The 17506-nt window shown below is 59.3% G+C and overlaps 2 protein-coding genes across 2 annotated transcripts; one reads left to right on the top strand and one right to left on the bottom strand.

Moving 5' to 3' along the window:
- The first annotated feature begins 207 nt into the window (after window positions 1-207).
- On the top strand, window positions 208-3404 carry EDF1 (endothelial differentiation related factor 1). Its single transcript, XM_071453674.1, has 5 exons — window positions 208-365; window positions 492-543; window positions 1538-1698; window positions 2249-2342; window positions 2863-3404. The coding sequence occupies exons 1-5, from the start codon at window positions 288-290 to the stop codon at window positions 2922-2924; spliced, it is 447 nt and encodes a 148-aa protein (XP_071309775.1). The 5' UTR covers window positions 208-287; the 3' UTR covers window positions 2925-3404.
- MAMDC4 (MAM domain containing 4) lies at window positions 2927-17042 on the bottom strand. Its single transcript, XM_071453656.1, has 30 exons — window positions 15538-17042; window positions 14936-15422; window positions 14316-14429; window positions 13732-13905; window positions 13397-13537; window positions 13001-13146; window positions 12794-12878; window positions 12425-12553; window positions 12034-12180; window positions 11790-11884; window positions 11374-11532; window positions 10994-11078; window positions 10432-10581; window positions 9999-10103; window positions 9678-9809; window positions 9304-9434; window positions 9112-9217; window positions 8721-8837; window positions 8370-8504; window positions 8128-8258; window positions 7840-8056; window positions 7354-7491; window positions 7128-7249; window positions 6961-7051; window positions 6608-6754; window positions 6185-6319; window positions 5804-5931; window positions 5609-5723; window positions 5268-5443; window positions 2927-4724 (listed from the first exon to the last, which is right to left on the bottom strand). The coding sequence occupies exons 2-30, from the start codon at window positions 14979-14981 to the stop codon at window positions 4683-4685; spliced, it is 3639 nt and encodes a 1212-aa protein (XP_071309757.1). The 5' UTR covers window positions 14982-15422; window positions 15538-17042; the 3' UTR covers window positions 2927-4682.
- Window positions 17043-17506: the final 464 nt, after the last annotated feature.

Raw genomic sequence — 17506 nt, 5'->3', positions numbered from 1 at the left:
GCCCCCAGGTTGGCGTGAGCACCTGCCAATCACGTAGCGAGGAGGCTGATTGGCAGGAAACTGCGCCTATCAAACGGAGCTGCGTCACGCCTGGGTGCAGTTAAGCCAACAGTCCGTGCAGGAACCTAGGCCCCGCCCGCTGCGCTCGCGCCTGTCTCCACCTATGAGCGATTGTCTTTCCTGACGGGCGTGCACCTCGCCCTATCAGCGGGCGCCGCGGCCGCGCCCCTGGAGGCGGGCACTGGGCGGTGCCCGGCGGCGGGCGCGGCCCGGGCGGGGTCGGAGCGATGGCGGAGAGCGACTGGGACACGGTCACGGTGCTGCGCAAGAAGGGCCCGAGCGCGGCCCAGGCCAAGTCCAAGCAGGTCAGCCGGGGGCGCGGTGGGGGGCCGGGTGCGGGGCCGGGCCGGCGGCGGGCCTGGGCTCGGCGTGGGCTCGGCCACCCCTCCGAGTAGCGCCGTGCTCACCGCTCACCTTCGCTCCTTTCGCAGGCGATCTTGGCGGCCCAGCGGCGCGGGGAGGACGTGGAAACTTCCAAGAAGTGTGGGTATCCCGCGGGAGGCCGGTCCGCTCTGAGGCGGCTGCCTGCGATGGGGAGAGGAGGCAGGCGGCGGCACCGCCCGGCTGAGCCAGCGATCCCGAACTGGGCCGGAACGCGCAGCCCCGGGAGTCGCCGGGATGACGCTCCTGGAGCTGCCCCTTAGCTTCTGGTTGCCCAGGGCGGAGATCTGCCTGGCTCCTGCAGAGATCTTGGAAAAGCTTCTGTGAATCACAAAACTTAAGCTTCCCGTTTTGGCAGCTTATTTCTTTTGCGAATTTGAATGGCTGCCGATCTTCCTATGGCGCTGCTTGTTAAAAATGCCTTGTTTCTTCTCTGATGTAAATTGCCGGGTTCTCTCACTGTAGGGAGGTTATTCTGATGGTTAGAAATAGAGAAATGATTCTTGAAGAAGGTTAATCAGCTTTTTTGGGACACTGAATGCCAGAGACTAATGTGAGAGAAAGGATTCAAATTAGAGCTTAAATATTATATCTAACATGACAGAAAATAATGTTTTTGAAGCTGTCTTTTAGTAAAGCTAAGTACAATTAGACTTTATTTAATCAAAGATGTCAGAAAATTGCTTAAAAGCTACTTACTTGGGGTGCCTCATACTGAGCAAGCACAATTCAAGTTCAAGTATTGACCTCTCTGTGCTGCAGCACAAATATGTGTCTGCAGTAAAGTTAGAGCATTAAATCCCCAATGAAAAACAAGACTTGCCCTGTCTATAGGGAAGTTCAGGTGTGAAGTAGGGAAAGGGAAGGGCTCTGCATGGCTAGGTGTGCACAGCACTATGAGCAGGGCTAAGGTAATGTTCCCTGATGGGCAGGAGAATTGGGTGAGATCAATGGTTGGTATGTTGAAATCCTGACAGCGCCCTGGGATCCTGGGCAGCTGAGGGCTTGGAAAAAGTCCTTTGATACTTTTTGGCACAGCTCTGAGCCTTATTTTGTTTGTCCTTGATTGTTTTTTCGTTCTTACTTCGAACGACAGGGGCAGCAGGCCAGAACAAACAACACTTCATTACAAAGAACACAGCCAAGCTTGATCGTGAAACAGAGGAGCTGCACCATGACAGAGTTTCCCTGGAGGTGGGCAAAGTGATCCAGCAGGGCCGACAGAGCAAGGGCCTCACTCAGAAGGACTTGGCCACGGTGAGTGGAGCACCTCCAGGTGAGGGTGGGCACCTTTCCTGTTCCCTCATGGGCAGCTGCAGTGGGAGGGTATCATGGGCTGGAAGTTTTAGGAATGCAGTATCGCTGGTATCTGATGTCCTGGCAGCTTCAGTTGTCTGGGAAAAGTTTTGAGGTTTGTGGAGCCCTTGAGCCCCAGGCTGGAGGCAGAGCCTGTCTGTGGCTGCTGAGCTGGTGGGAGGCTGCTCCCTGCTTCCTCCCAGCAGCTCACACCAAACCTAGAGGTTTGTACCATCTGGGCTGAGCAGTGTTAGCAACTCCCTGATGTCTGAAGGAGCAGCAATCCCTGGTGGTCCTATTCCTCCTGAGAAGGAGGGAGGTCAGAGTCCCTTCAGGATGGATGTCACCAGCACTGGGACACTTCAGGGAGGTGCCAGTGGGGATGGAGTCAGCCTGGGAGCAGCACTTTGTCATCTGTCCTGGCGTAGTGAGAGGCTGTTCCTTATCTGTGTGAGTCCTGGAGAGCTGCTACTGAGCATTGCTGTGTTTGAGACTCATCCTCTCTTTTCAGAAAATCAATGAAAAACCACAAGTTATCGCTGACTACGAATCAGGACGAGCAATCCCCAATAACCAGGTCATGGGCAAGATCGAAAGAGCCATTGGTGAGTTAAGAGAGACTTCAGAAATAATGCCAGTGCTTGGAGGGGTGGTTTGGGGGAAAGTATTTACCTTTTTCCTGTGAGGAACGTTGCTGGCTGGAGTTTATCATGGGTGTGGTGCCATTAAGACATGTTCTGATAAAACCTGGATCTGCTGACTGAACCAGAACTGGGAGCTCTTGATCTTTGTTTGCATCTTCATGCCTGCGGCTGTGCCTGGGGACCATCCCTGTGTGCTTGCCCCCAAAACCTATGAGATGCTGAGACCCATGGAAGCCCGATTGCATTGTAGAAGGGTTTTGTGTTGGTTTTACTCTCCTGGGCTGGTTCAGATCCCATCTGATTGGTTTTTGTTTGAAGTTGGTCTGGTGCTCCTAGAAACTAAAGTAGGACTCTCCTGAACTCTGGTTCCCCTGCTCTCTTTCTGGATGTTCTCTTCCTTAAGGCTGAATTTGATGGAAATAAAAGTTATTGGGTGAATGATTGAGTGCTGATGGTGGTGGTCTCCTTTATCTTATTTCAGGCCTCAAACTGCGTGGAAAGGACATTGGAAAACCACTGGAAACTGGCCCCAAAGGAAAATGACAACAAAGCCTCGAAATCAGTTTGCTCAGACTGATCTGGTTCTCCTCAACCACTCTGCATATTGCCAAGCTGAACAAGAGGGTTTCAGACTTGCTTTGGGGGGAAATCTGCTGAATCTGTACCTGCTGTAAAAAGGCAACCTTAAAGAAGCAATTTTCCTGATATTTGTTTTTCCTTGCTCCTTTTCAGAGATTGAGGATCTAAACCCCAAGAAAAAACCCAAACCCTGCCTCTGATTTGCCAGAAAACATGTACATTGTGGTGTTAGCAGCAGCTGATGTTAAGGCAATTAGGGTGGTCTGAAATGTGAGGATTTAATTGAAACAGTTTGGGGGATGGGTGAGATATATTATATATAAATAATTTGGGAGAGTTGGGGCTTGATCAAAAATGATGACTCAGTCACTGTATCTCAATGAGTTTGGTTTGTTCTTTCCAGCCTGTTTTAAAGAGATCTATAATAAAGTTTGATACCCTTCAGTTGCCCAGGGGAGCTGCTGCACGTGACCAGCTGTTAGTAAATGTTGTGGCTGGGTGTGACTGGAGCTGCATCACCTCTTCCTTCTGGGATTGTAATTAAAGGGATACCTGGGGTGCATGGGATGAGGGCCAGCACTGTCACAGCCTTCCTGGCTGTGTCACCTCTCCCTGCACTGGGGATGGTGCAGCTTGGCCAGCAGCCTGGGGCTGCAATTGGTGCTGTGGAGGCGAGGGGAGGCTGTGGGGCTCTGCACATCCAGGCAGGTGCAGAGACATCAGCTGAAGCCTGAGCCCTCCTTGCCCTTGCCCAGCTCTCAGCTCTCTTGGGCCCTCATTTCTGCAAGCAGGACAGGTCTGTAGGGATGGTGCTTGGCATGACTGAGGCATCACCTAAGGGGGACACAGCTGGGTGAGAGGGAGACAGGCTCTGGTCACAATCTGGGAAAGCAGCATGTCCCTCCAGCTGTACATAGGGCCTGGGGGTAGCAGGATACTCCTTGTTGTGCAGTGGCTGAACTGGGCTGTGTGTGGAGCTGGGTTTGGAGTTCACACTGTTAAGGTGTGAAAGCTGGGGGTGAGGGAGGGGTCCTGGCCTCGGGTGCACTGGGTGCAGGGGTGGGGGTCCAGGCCCTGAGTTCAGCCTGCACCTCAGCCTGCACTGGGTTTCCCAGTGATGTTTATCAAGTGCATTCACAAGGTATGTGGGCAGCAGGTGGGCACCTATACACCAGAGTGGGAGCTGCCTGCTGCCCTCAGGGGTGCTGTGTGATGCCCCCCTCTGCTCCCTGCCCTCGCACCCACTACTCACCCTCCCCAAAACCAGCAGAAGCACTGAGCTTCTTCCCCCTGGGGTCTCTGTGCCCTGGGAGCTCTTGTGCTTTGTCCTGGGCAGGGGAAGTGGCTCACACCCTCTGCAGCACCCACTGTTCTTCCCAGCTCTGGGGGCCAGGACCCCACACTTCACCCTCCCATCCATGGCCAGAACCCTGTTTGGATGAGGACAGCCACTGTGAGAACTCCCACTTGTGCCCTCTGCCAAAGCACGGGCACGTTGCTGTGTCTTGGAAGCAAAACTTCATGTTACAAACAACACAAAGGCTTTTCCCGAGCACTTGGAGGTAGTGATGACAGCGGTGTGTCCCTGGGCGGGGCAGGCTCCCCGGGTCGCCAGCTCCTGGTGCCGGGGGCAGAGAGCAGGCAGCTGATGGAGTGTGGGTTCCTGTCGAGGGGTGGTCTGCCCGGGGGGGAGCAGGCAATTCCTGCTGCTGGATGCTAATTTCAAGACTCATCCCCCTCCCGTGGAGATATAATGACCTTGTCCTGCAAAGAAAGGTGAGTGGGAATTGGTGACAAACGTGGGCTGTCTGCTGTGAAACACCAGGATTTCTTCCAGGCTGCAGCGAGGACAACCTGAGTGCCAGCCCCATGACCCTGGCAGAGGCACCAAACCCCCAGTGTGCCCAGGGGGCTCCACGTCTCTTGCTGGAGACCATGATGTGGCTGGTGGCTCTGCTGCAGATCCAAGGGACCTGCAGCTTAAGCCACCTTGCACCAAATTGAGTGCTGGCTGAGTGAGGATGAGCCAGGTTTGCCAGACCCCGTTCCCACAAGACCCGGGCGTGGGAGCACACTCAGCTCTTTCCAGAGCAGCTGCCTGGTGGCAGCAGCACTTTTAGGTCAGTCCTGCAGCTCAGGGTCACTTGTTTGTCAACAAGCAGATAAGAGGCAGAGCCCTTTGCACCTCCCTGTCGCGTTGGCGGATCGCGGGGTCAGGGAGAGCCTGCTGGCATTTGCCGAGCTTTTAGGAAATCGCTGTTTTAGCACAGCTGGGGTAATTAGGCAAGTCCTTCATCCTGTCCTTACATCTCGGAAGGTGATGTTGTCGAAGCCCTGGGAGCTGTTGTCCTCTGTCGGTGTCCTGCTCGCCAGCCTTCGCTGTTTCAGCCAGTACCAGCCCCCAGCAGCCACCAGCGCCACTACGACGAGGGCCAGGAGCACACTGAGCGCTACCTCCGCCACGAAACTGCCGGAGGGCTTCTCTGCAGGGGGAGGAAATGCTGTCATTTCAACCCACTGCCCAGAGAATTGCCTCCAGCCTCAGCCCAGCACCCTGGGCAGCTCTGGGTTGACCTTTCACAGCCAGAACTGCACACCCCCCCCCCCCCCCCCCCCCCCCCCCACCCCACCACCCCTCTTCCCCGCACCTTCCACTGGACTCTCCGGGCTGGAATGGCAGCCCACCCTGGCGCTGTACATGATGTCATCCAGTGCCACTGTCCCCTCCATCGGCCACCTCCGTGTGGTGATCTCAAAGCTGATCTGCGGGGGAAGGTGGGGTCTGAGGGGCTGATGCACGCCCGGAGACACCCTGCACCGCAGGTAAGGGTGGCCCCACTTACCTGGAACTCACTGGGGCTCTGCACCGGCACCACGGCGCCCTGCCAGCCCCGGCTGCGGTGCCCCGGCACGCTCCACACCGTGCGCTGCCCCGCCGCGCCGCGCAGCGTCACCCGCAGCTCCCCGCTGGCTGCAAGGAGGGGGCACAGGCGTTCTGGCATCACCAGCTGCCCCGAGCCCACAAGAGCCACCGAGCCCTCCCAGCCATGCCATCGTCTACTGGGATGGCAGCACTCAGAGGGAATGGGCCACTGCCACTGCCCAGCTGGAACTGAAGCAGTGTCTGCGGACCACAGGTGGGGAGGACTGAGGCCCCCACTCCCATGGAGCCAGGGAGACCCAGGGACCCATGGGCCCCTCCTCCCTGTCCCTGCAGTGCTCACAGAGGTGCTCCGGGATGTCCATGTGGTACCAGAAGCGCAGGCAGGAGTCGGTGGCTGCAGGCAGGGGTGGGCTCTCCAGCAGGGCACTGGTGCCCCTGGCACCCAGCACACTGGTGTCAAAGTGCATGTAGTGACCTGGGTAGGCAGGGACAGAGCGCAGGGTGTCCCCCAGTCCTGCATCCATTTGTCCCACCCCACTTGTCCCACTCTTCCCCCAAATGCCGAGTGATGCCTGGAGGAGAACACAAATCAGCCCTGGACCTCACTGCCCTTGGGGCTGAGCTGCCCCCCCAGGTGAAGAGGGGACAGGATGCTGTGGGGCCAGGCCTCACAACATGGACTGGACTGACCCGATCCACCCCCAGCTCTTCTTCCTCACTCCGGCCATGCCAGGGTTCCCAGGCAGGGATGGGTGCTTCCTACCGTTCCTTGTACCCAGGGTGTGATCCTGCTCAGGGCCAGGGTACTTGGCCAGGGTGATCCCACTCTTCCAGCCCCAGGCCAAGCTGTGCAAGCGGGGGTCCAAGGAGCTGCTCCAGCCACAAGTGTCCTGCTCGAAGTCACAGGATGCTGGGAGGAAAGCAGGGCTGTGAGACACCCAGTACTACTTGGCAGGACATGGGGCACCTGGGTGGTACACACCACCCCCAGCTTTGGGCCAGGCCAGGCTCAGGGCAGGAACAGGTCTGTCCCTATCTCCATGGCTTACATGCTCCCATAGGATGTCCCACCCCCTCCCCTCTGATCCATAGTGCCCCTGTGGGGTGGGGTCTCACCTGGCTTGGGGCAGGCTCCCTCCGACACATGCAGGTCGTCCAGTGCGATGTATCCGTGGTGACCCCCAGCTCCCACTGCCTCAAACACCACCTGGGCAGGGTGACATGCTGAGGCTGGCAGCCTCCTCATCACCTCCAGCTGCCCCCAGCACCCTGCCCTGTCTCACCTGCCAGTCACCATCGGGCTGGATGGTGACATGGCTGCGGTGCCAGTTGCTCCCTTCCATGGTGCTCATGCTCAGAACCTTCCTCCTCACCCTGCTCTGCTCCACGAACACCCTGAGGGAGCCTGCCCAGGGCACCCAACATGGAGCAGGGGTCCAGGGCTGTGCTGTGTGGGGCCCCCACCCATCTGGAGGTGTCCCCAGAGGTCTCAGGGCAGGTGGTGCTCACCTGGGGTCCCGGCACTCAGCTGGTACCAGAAGGCCAGGCACTGGGCAGACATGGAGGGCTGGTAGGGCTGGGAGGTGAGGGCAGCCGTGTGCCCTGCAGGCAGGGAGAGCCTGCCCGTGTTCACCACCATGTAATGGCCTGGAGGAGAGAAGCCCCTGTGCTGTGACCCCTGCCCAGCCCTGCTGGGGAGCACTAGGGGACAATTGGGGCTGGGTTTTTCCCCCCCAGGTCAAGGAGTCTCCCCAGCTTGGGAACCTCCCCAGGATTAGGGAGCCCTGGGGCTGGGAGACTCTGCATTTTGGGAGTTCCAGGTTTGGGAAGCCCTGCGCAGTATTGCCTTCCCATCCTGGGGAAGGCAGGGAACGCAGGGCAGGCATGAACAGGGAGAGCAGGCAAGGCTGGCGTGGGGTACAGGCAGGACACTCAAGAGCAGGGAGGGGGGACTCAGAGCAGCAGGGAAGCACCAGGGCTGCCACGGCTCCGTACCTGCGGTGGTGCCAGTGGTGTGGTCGGTCACAGGACCGGCGGTGGTGCCGGTGCCGTTGCTCTGTCGCTGCCAGGTGCCCTTTCCGCTGGCTGCCAGCCCACAGCCCTCCACCTCGAAGGAGCAGGAGAGCTTGGCCCCACAGGGTCCTGCTGTCTGCGTGATGTCGTCCAGCCCCACGTCCCCCAGGAAACCGTCATGCAGCACCTCGAAAGCCACCTGCCCCCAGGCAGCGGTGTCAGACAGGCTGTGCCTTGCTGGTGCCAGGGACATGGGGGGCTGCTCCTCACCCGGTACCGCTGCTGGCCCGTGGAGGGCAGTGTTGCCCATGCCCGGTGCCAGATGCTGCCCTGGGTCCCGCGGCAGGTCCACAGCACCACCTCCTCTCCTCCCTCTGGCAACAGCTTGAGGTTCAGGGTACCTGGGTAGAGGGGGGCATGGGGGCAGCCATCCCACAGCCCTTGGGAACCCCACTGTCCTGAGAGTGGAGGCAGGCTTGGGCAGCCCTGGGAGGATGCCATGGGGCACGTACCAATTTGTGGGCCCGCCAGGCGGTACCAGAAGGAGAGACAGCGTGGGGCAGTGGCCAGCTCCTGGTGGGAGCTGAGGAGCAGGGCCCGCTGCCCGTGGCTCCATGGCACAGAGGAGTCCACGGACAAGAAGTAGCCTGAATGTTGGGGACAGCCAGGGTGGAGGGGTCATGATGTGAGTGTTCTGCATCACCCACAGCCCAGATCTGGGTGCTCCCAGCCTGCCATAGGTGAGCTTGCTCTGTGGGCATGGGGCTGCTGGGAGTGTACAAGGCATGCCTTGGCCCTGGGAATGGAAGGTTATGGGATGTCCTGGGCCCCTGGGTTCCCCCAAAGAGCAACCAACCCCTTACCCGAGCCAGTGGTGTGGTCAGAGCCCTGTCCCTGCCCTGTGCTGTGGACCCATTTGAAGTCACTGGACAGATCCTGGTACCAGCCACACATGCCCCTCTCAAAGTTGCAGGACAGCTCTGGCCAGAAAGAGGTGACAGGATAGAAGTGGAAAGGAGTAAGGCATCACAAAAGCAAATGGGTCTCCCAAAACGTTTCTTTCCCCCTGCTTGCCTGCCCCACTCCCCAAGTTTACCCCATGCAGGGGTCCCAGGACAAGGCAGGATATGTGCTTGCCCTGGCCCTTGGCCTTGTGCACCATGGTCTTGCTCTTGGACAGAGTGACAGCCACCAGGCAGCCCCCATGGAAAGGGTGTGGGGTTACCCTCCCTGCCCATGCACTCCTGGCCATACCCGCAGCTGTGGGTGACACCACGTCGAGGTAGCATTGCTCGAATGTCACGTTATCAACACCGACACTTGCTGAGCCCTGGAGATCCACCAGTGCCAGCAGCTCAACCTGAGGGCAGCAGCCATGAGCCTGGGGTGCCTGGCAGCACTGGCATTGTCCCACTGAAAGCCCCCCAGGCTGGTCCCTGTGCACACCTGAAAGGGCCGGCTTCTCTCTCCCAGCGGGACACGGACATGACCCCCAGTTGTGCTGCCAAGATGTTGTGTCTGCCAGACCAGCTGGGTGGTGCCAGCAGTGTGATCTGCGACATTGATGGCAAGGAAGCCTGGAACAAGAGGTGGTGCAGAGGCTGTGGGCACCCAAAACCCCTGGCCACCCTGTGGGAGCCCTCCATGGCACCAGCCCATGGTCACGGGGTGCAGGGACACAGACAGGGACACAGACACCCCAGCTCCAGGATGATGTGATGGGGCAAAGTAGGGTTGGGAGAGGCAGTAAAGGCAGCTGGGCATGGGGTGTCTGGGAGTAGGAAGCAGGCAGGGCACCCTGGGGGTGGGCAGGAGGTTACCTTCGGGGTCACTGTGGATGTGGTAGCTCATCTCCATGGTGCAGGCAGGGCCAGAGGGGCCCAGCAGAGGCGATCGTGCCTTTGCAGGACCCATCATCTGTCCTTCTCCTGTCTGGAGGGCCAGGAAAGTCCCTGAGTACAGAAACACTCTGTGAGGTGAGGACTGGGGTCCCACATCATTGGTAGCACCCCCAGCCCAGCATCCTGCCATTGTGCATCATCTCCCATTGTGCAGTGGCACCCACTGGGAGTCCTTGCTCTGGAGGCTCCTGTGGTGCTGAGCACTGAAGAGCATTGTCTGGGTGGTGAAAACAGTCTCACCTGTGAGGAAGATGTCAGATTCAGTGACCTTCTGCAGACCCCAGCGCAGCCGCCCCACACTGACGTCGTGCCAGCCGCCAGCCCCTGACTCGAAGGTTGTTGTCCCTGCAAAGTCAAAGAATCCCAGAATCTCAGAATGGTTTGGGTTGGATGGACCTTAAAGCTCATCTCATTCCACCCCTCTGCCATGGGCAGGGACACCTTAAACTATCCCAGGGTGCTCCATGCCCTGTCCAACCAGCCTTGGACACTTCCAAGGGATGGGGCAGCCACAGCTGCTCTGGGCAATCCAAAACTCCAGGCTCAGTCTTGCCAGGCCATTGTCATTCCAGGGGCTGTGGAGGCATGCACATGTCCCAGCCACGCCAGCCCAGGGGTGCCTGGTCCCCTCCACTGCTGAGGCAGTGCTGCAGGTGCCTGCCTTGGCTCTCACCACAGCGCTCCTCGTCGGAGCCATCAGCGCAGGTGTCGGCGAAGTCGCAGGCCAGCTCTGCAGCAATGCAGTCCCCACTGTCACAGGCCACCTCGTCTGCTGCGCAGGGGCTGGCATGTGCCTGGCTCGGCAGTGTGACCAGAGGCTTCTCTGATGGTGAAACACCCCAGATGGAGAGCAGTGGTGAAAGGGCACAGCAACAGCATCAGTGTCGGCCCTTCAAACACTGTCCCATGTCCCCAGGCATCTTCCTGGCTCTCCATTTCCCATCCCATCCCGTCCCAGCCCAGCCTAGTTGCCACCAGCTGAAGGGGACCCAGGACCTAGTAAGAGCTGATTGTGTGACATGTTTTGACACAGAAAATTGAGTGTTACAGCCCCAGGAAAAAGATACCAGCACCCCAGGGCAAGTATTTGCTGTCCTGCACCCAGGATGGTCCCTGTGATGAGCAGAGGGACAGGCAGACCATGCCTGTCCTTTAGGCGTGGTGCCATGGGTGCAAGACACCTGGGACAGCGGCCAACACTGGAGCAGAGTGAGGGACACTGCCCACCAGCTCACCCTGCTCCTTCACACAGCCCTGAGACAGGATCAGGTCATCGATAGCCACGGTCCCCCCGCTGCCAGCCACCCCCTCGATCAGCACCTGCAGGAAAGCACCATGTCAGAAACATCAGCAAGGGGTCCTGCACGATATGGGGGGGATTAGGGTGACACCAGGGAGCCATGTGATGGGGGGAGCCAGAACCTGTCATGGACTGACTCACATTTTGCTCAAGAAGGGACTCAGTGGGAGCAGGGGCAATGCTGTGGCTGACAGAGGTGCACAGTGTGGGCTGGCATGGCCACAGTGGGCTTGGGAGGTGGTACTGCCCCTGTCCACAGCTGTGGTCCCGGGCCCCGGGGGCAGCCCAGCTCCCCCCAGCCCAGCAGCAGCCCACCTTGAAGGGATCTGTCACATTGAAGTCCACTCTCTCCCGGACCCAGCAGCTGCCCAGGTCTCCTGTCCTTTCCCTCATCAGGTGCTTGGTAGAGTTGGTCACATAGGAGATGCTGAGGCTGCTGGTGGCTGAGCCATGGAGGTGGCAGTACAGTACGAGCTGGGGATTGGGCGGAGAGTGAGCCCTTAGGGCAGGGGCACACAGCCCCCTGCATCCCACAGAGGGGCTGTGAGGAGCTCAGGTGGGCAATGGGCACCAGAGATGTCACCAAACCACCCCCAAAAACCTGATGCCCATCCCCAGCAAGGGCCAACCACAGCCCAGCCCTGCAAGAGGGTACCCAGAGTTGGGAACCCCATCTCCTGTCACCACCATGCCCACATGAGCTGTGACATGAGGTCCCAGCTGTGACTTACAGAACAGGAGTTCGTGGCTTGGAAGGTGGGGCTGCTGAGCTGAGCTGTGCCACCAGCTTGTGCAGTGGGGTCACTGCTCACATGGAGGAAAAAACCTGCAGAAGATGCTGGGGCTGAGTGGAGCCAGGCAGATGCGTGGGTGCAGGACACCGCTGTCCTGGCACAGCCTTGAGCAGAGCCCTGGCGTGTGTCCTGTCCACCTGCAAGTGGGGCTCCCCTGGGGCACTGCTGCCCCGCCACATACCAGCCCTGCTGTTGTTGCTGTGGTCCCGAGTGGGAATGCTGTAGGAGGTGCCCAGGTTCAGGCTTGTGTTCCTGCCCCACACTGGTGGCCCGGCCGCCGTCTCCCAGCCACAGAGATCAAAGTCAAAGGAGCAGTAGGTGAAGTTCTCTGTGAGGAGAAGGGACAGAGGTGACCCAGAAAGGACATGAGGTCCCAGCCCTCTCTTGGACAGATGGATCCCTGCAATGGGTTGGGCTGATGCCACCCCTCTGCAAACCCTCAGGGTCATTTTGCCCTCCTGGCATAGGGCAGAACTGGGTGGTCCCCTGCCAGCCCAGAGCACAGCTTTGCCCCACCAAGGTGGACCTTCAGTCTATCCACAGGACTCCTCCCTGGGGCCAGGGGTGCTCACTGCAGTGCGCTGCGCCCTCGTCCGAGTTGTCCCCGCAGTCGTCGGTGCCGTCGCAGAAACGACGCTGTGCCAGGCAGGAGCCGCGCTGGCAGCGGCTCTCCTGGGCCCTGCAGGCCTGCTGCCCGACCTCTGGGGTGAGGGAACACATGTCAGCAAGTGGCTGGTCCCACAGGGACATGGTGAGCACTGCCACATCATTCCTTGGGGTGGCTCAAGGGACAGGTTTTTGCTGCCCACCTCATGCTCTGGCCAGGGCGCAGTGCCCCAAGACAATGGGAGCACCGAGCAATGGGAGAGCTCCCCTGGGTTTTGCACCCCACCCAGTTCCCCCAAGATCCCAGCTCACATCCCAGCAGATGTGGGACTCACCTGGTAAGCCACAGTTCCTGAACATGATGTCATCGAGCGCCACCTCTGCCCCGCAGGTGGGTGGTTGTGTCAGGGAGAAGATGAGCTATGATGGGAGGATGAGGATCGCATGAGCTGCCGAGGCCAGGTCTCAGAACATCGCCCAGCTCCTCTGGTCCCAGCTTATGGGGACAGTGCCCGGGTACCAAAGTATCAACACTGTCTCACCTGGAACTGCTCCATGATCCGTCCGGGGTAGGCAATCAGCTGGTGCCAGCCCTCCCTGCTGCGCTCAGGGCTCTGCCACAGCTCCACCACCTCATCCCTGTGTGCCACAGCCAGGCGCAGCACCGGCCGCTCTGTCTGGTTCAGCCCTGAGGGAAGCCCCAAAAGTGCCCTTGGTACAGGGCATCCAGGGGTACCCAAAGGAACGAATGGAGCCCCGCCAGCTCTGGGGGTTGGAACTGGGACCCCCAGGTCCCACCATCTCTGTGTGTGGAGCGTGGAAGAGGCAAACAGGATGGCAAGGACCCATCTCAAGATGTCAGTGGTTCTGTCCCTGCCACAGGGGCAGACGGCCCCATCCCCCCCCACTGCCTAGTAGCCAGTGCTGCCTGTGCCCACCTTGGGTGCTCTCACATCTCCCTGAGAGGTGATACCAGGTTCTGATCTCACATGTGGCAGCTGCTTCCCGCATCTCCGGTGACCTGAGCCAGGCTGTGGCTGTGGTCTTTGCTGGGGGGGACATGGTGACCAAGAACCAACCTGGGGAGGGCAGAAAGCAGAGTGGGGGCTGCAGGCCCATGGGGTGGCACCAGAGCTGTGCCAGCACTACTCCTGCCCCTCCAAGGGTCTGCTCCCTCCCTTGCACCCTAGAAAGATAGATGTTCTGGCACCCAGCTCCAGTGGAGTGGTACTGTGGGTGCCCAGAACCTGCTCACCAAGCAGCTCCCACTTACCCAGGTCAGTGCCCACAGTGTGGTCTGAATGAGGCCCCATGCCCCACATGGCAAGGCTGGCCCGGCCTCGCACCCATCCATACGTCGAGGTGCCCACGTCCTGCCAGCCACAGTCACTGTCCTCAAAGTCACAGGTGAAGGGGGTGCCCAGCACTGCTGAGCCCCGTAGGTACCCTGAAGGTGGGCAGATGGGGGGTCAAGGCAGGTTTGGGGCCACCCTGGGGACCTGTGCCCATCCCAGGGAACTGCACCTATCCTGGGGGGCTGCACCTACCCAGGGACCCTGTGACCAGCCCAGAGGACCTGCACACAACCTGGGATCCTGCACCCACCTGGCAGACTCACCTGCACCCAGGCCACCTGTGTTCACCCTGGACACCTGCACAAGGGACCTGCCCCTACCCTGTGGATCTGCACCCACCCCGCAGTTCTGTACCAATCCTGGGGGACCCTGCATTCATCCTGGGCACCAGCACCACCCTAGGGACCTGTACCCACAACACCCCCCCGCTACATAGCCTGCTCTCACCCCAGGAGCTGGGCCTGAGGGTGGGTCTGGGGGCCTGGGGGGTCTGAGCACCCACCACACTGGTTCTCATCCGAGCAGTCACTGCAGTCACAGACGAAGTTGCAGAGCTGCTCAGCTGCACTGCTGCAGCTGTTGACGACCACGGATCCACTGGGGAGGACAGTTCTGGCTATGAGAGAGACAATGGGGCTAAAAACCCGCAGGGAACTAGGCATGGTGCCCGCAGCAGGTGACGGAGGGCACACGTGACCTGCAGCACCTCGGTTTCGGACCCTGCTGGGGCAAGTACTGAGCTCTCAGTGGCATTTTCCCCTGGACGACCCCTGCTCCGGCACTGTCCTGGCACTCCACATCTCTCACACACTGCCACCTCCCACCGTCAGCCTCGGGGTGCCAGAGCCTGCCAGGGCACTGACTCTGCTACAGCATACCCGAGCTTCCAGTCCCAGCCCCCTTTTTGGAAGAAACAGGAATATCTGGATGTTTTTCCCCAGCCCGCTGCTGGGGGCTTCGGCACCGACTCACCCTGGGAACCCTGGGCTGAATTCACCAGCAGAGCCCAGTGGGCTAGCCCAGTGCTGGGGCAAACTGCCGTGGAGGACCAGAGTGGAGCAGCCAGCATAAAAGCCCCTTCCCTCCAGCCACACAATCCCCACCCGTGTCAGCAGAGCTTACCCAGCAGCACCAGCAGGGCCAGCATTGCCTGCCTGCCTGCAGTCATCCCGGCCACCACAATGGTAAAATGGAGCTGGAAGAGGCCACACTGTGAGCCCCAGGCTGGAATGTGCTCCCCTGGACCTGCCTGTGTTGGACTTCAGCCCCGCTGTTATCGGCTCCCTGGCCAGGCAGCGGGTTTATGGCACGCCTGTGCCGGCTGGGACAGCGCAGCGCGGTCATGTCAGCAGCACTAGCGACACCTCAGCAGTGAGCTGCAGCCAGGTGCCTGTGGAGACCTTCGGCTTTTCCCCCGAACCTCTCTTCTTCAGCCCATTTTCCACTCAGAACAGGACGGTGGGTGACACTCTGACTGGGACAGGGCACAGCCCGGTGGAATGCGTTGGCTTGGTGATGGATGAGAACACTTCCTGCTGAGCCAGGGATGCTGCCAGCCCTGTGGGGGATGCTGGCACCTCTGCCAGGGATATGGGGGCTCTGTCAGTCCCTGTGCATAAGGAGAGTGGGAGAGACTTTGGGTGCAGGGTTGGCTGTGGGCTGCACTCTGGCCAGAGAGAACAGCTGAGCTGGGAGTCATCTGTATCTCCAATATTCCATCTTACCCTGCCCTCTGGCAATGGGAAGTTGTTTCCTCTTGTCACTCCAAGCTCTTGTCCAAAGTCCCTCTTCAGCTCTCCTGGAGCCCCTCTAGGCACTGGAAGGGGCTCTGAGGTCTTCCTGGAGCCTGGGGATTCCAAGATGCCATCAGGAGCCAGCCTTCACGCTGCCTGCTCTGCTCCGGCTGGCAGGAGCATCTCAGCACCCAGCTCATGAATGCCATGGGGCAAAGGGGCACAGCTCCAGGGCCACAACTAGGTCAGTCCTGGGGTAAAACATTCCTGGCAGAGCCCCAGCAAGGGTTGATGAGCCTGGAAGAAGCACAGCTTGGTAGCCAGAGCTCCACAGATCACCATCAGTGTTGCCTGGTGATGGCAACTACTGACCCCACTGGTTTCCCTACCTGGGCAGAAGAAGGAGCTGCTACCCCACAGGACCCCTCTCCCTGCTGCTGCCGCAGCCTTCGTGCCCTGAGAGGGGCCCCGTTGAGCAGATCCTTCCACTGAGCCAACGGCCTTGGAAAGCAGATTGCAGCGGGATTGCATCAGGGGCAGTAAAACACAGGCTCAGCTCCTTTTCCCGGTGCCAGCCAGGCCCAGTGAGGACCAGCAGGCCCACATCCCCCAGTACAGGCATGCTGGAGAACAGAAGCCCTGCCCAGAAACCTGGCAGCACAAAGCTGGCCACTAGCAAAGTAGTCACTGGCCTCCTGGGTGCCATGGGCAGAGCCTCTCTCAGAGATGCGACCCCTCCCCTTTGCACTGGGGATGCTGGTGCTCCCAGTATGAGACGTGGGCACACTGGAGCAGATTGAGTGATGATGACAACAGGATAGTACAGAATGGATGGCACAACAGGAGGTGACCCCATCCCACCCCTCTGCTCCACAAGGGTTCCCTGGAGGATGTGTCCAGATGGTTTTTTGATCTCTACAGAAGGATATTCCCTGATGATGATGAGGGGACTGCACCTGCCACAAGGAGAGGCTGAGCTGAATGTACCCAGCTTGGAGAAGGTGTAGGGGAATGTCACCCAGGTAAGCCCTGGCAGGAGGGTGCAGCGAGCCAACCCTTCAAGCCAGGAGTGTCCCAGTAAGGACTGAGACAAGAACAAAGCAAGAACAGCAAAAACCACTTGAAAAAAAAACCTTTTTTTCCTGTGAGGACTGTCAAAACCAGAGCAGACTCCCAAGCTGCTGAGAAGTTCAATTTGGGGAGATTCTCAAACCCCACCTGGTCACAGCTTCCAGCAGCCTAATTCTAGAACAGAATCATGGAACTCACTGTGTTGGAAGGAACCCACAAGGACTATTGAGTCCAACTCCTGAGCCTGCACAGCACATCTCAGCAATCCCATCATGATGGACCCACTAAAGCTGGCTCTGCTAGGCCAGTGGATGGACAGGACATCCCAGAGGTGCCTCCAAGTTCCAAACCAGTGACTTGCAGGTTTGCAACTGACTCTGTGTAACTTCTGGGTAACATTCCCCCCAGCACAGGGGAGAGCCACTTTGCAGGATGGAGGATGAGGCACAGCAGAGCTATGTTCTTGCCTGTGAAACTCATCCCCCCATTGTGAGCTTCCTTTGGAGTGTGGGCACAGGCTGAACTTTGGACACAGGGTACAGGCTGAGTTTCTGAAGGTTGAGCTCACCCTGCATGTCTCTGGACACAGAGGAAGGAGCCCACATCCCTGAAGGCACAAGGCAGAGGCAGCAGCAGGGAGCACACAGGGTCAGTCTGACAATGAAATGGGGCTGGGACTGGGCTGGGAGGATCCTCCAGCCCCAGCCTCACATGGGACAGCGACTGAACAACCCAGCCTGCACATCTCCCTGGAGCCCCCACATCTCCCTCCAGCCACTGAAGCCTCCAGCAGCTTTCCCCAGTCTCCCTCTACTGCTCCTCGCTTGGAAGCACAAGCAGGGAGAATCCCTGGGAAATTCTGAGCTGGTCCTGGGTGGCTGGAGGGATG

The sequence above is a fragment of the Agelaius tricolor genome, unplaced genomic scaffold, assembly GCF_023055355.1.
Source record: "Agelaius tricolor isolate 1412-34295 unplaced genomic scaffold, bAgeTri1.0.p SCAF_37, whole genome shotgun sequence".
Lineage (NCBI taxonomy): Eukaryota > Metazoa > Chordata > Aves > Passeriformes > Icteridae > Agelaius > Agelaius tricolor.
Note: the sequence above shows the minus strand (reverse complement) of the source record. Positions and strands in the feature narration are given on the sequence as shown.

What these genes read in the sequence shown, in the direction of transcription:
- EDF1 (XM_071453674.1), top strand. Translation starts at nt 288, where the DNA reads ATGGCGGAGAGCGACTGGGACACGGTCACGGTGCTGCGCAAGAAGGGC. An exon ending in CTCAGAAGGACTTGGCCACG is followed by an intron (nt 1,699 to 2,248) that starts GTGAGTGGAGCA and finishes CTCTCTTTTCAG; the next exon opens with AAAATCAATGAAAAACCACA. An exon ending in CAAGATCGAAAGAGCCATTG is followed by an intron (nt 2,343 to 2,862) that starts GTGAGTTAAGAG and finishes ATCTTATTTCAG; the next exon opens with GCCTCAAACTGCGTGGAAAG.
- MAMDC4 (XM_071453656.1), bottom strand. Translation starts at nt 14,981, where the DNA reads ATGACTGCAGGCAGGCAGGCAATGCTGGCCCTGCTGGTGCTGCTGG. An exon ending in GGCCCTGCTGGTGCTGCTGG is followed by an intron (nt 14,430 to 14,935) that starts GTAAGCTCTGCT and finishes TCTCTCTCATAG; the next exon opens with CCAGAACTGTCCTCCCCAGT. An exon ending in CCCGGAGAGTCCAGTGGAAG is followed by an intron (nt 5,444 to 5,608) that starts GTGCGGGGAAGA and finishes CTCCCCCTGCAG; the next exon opens with AGAAGCCCTCCGGCAGTTTC.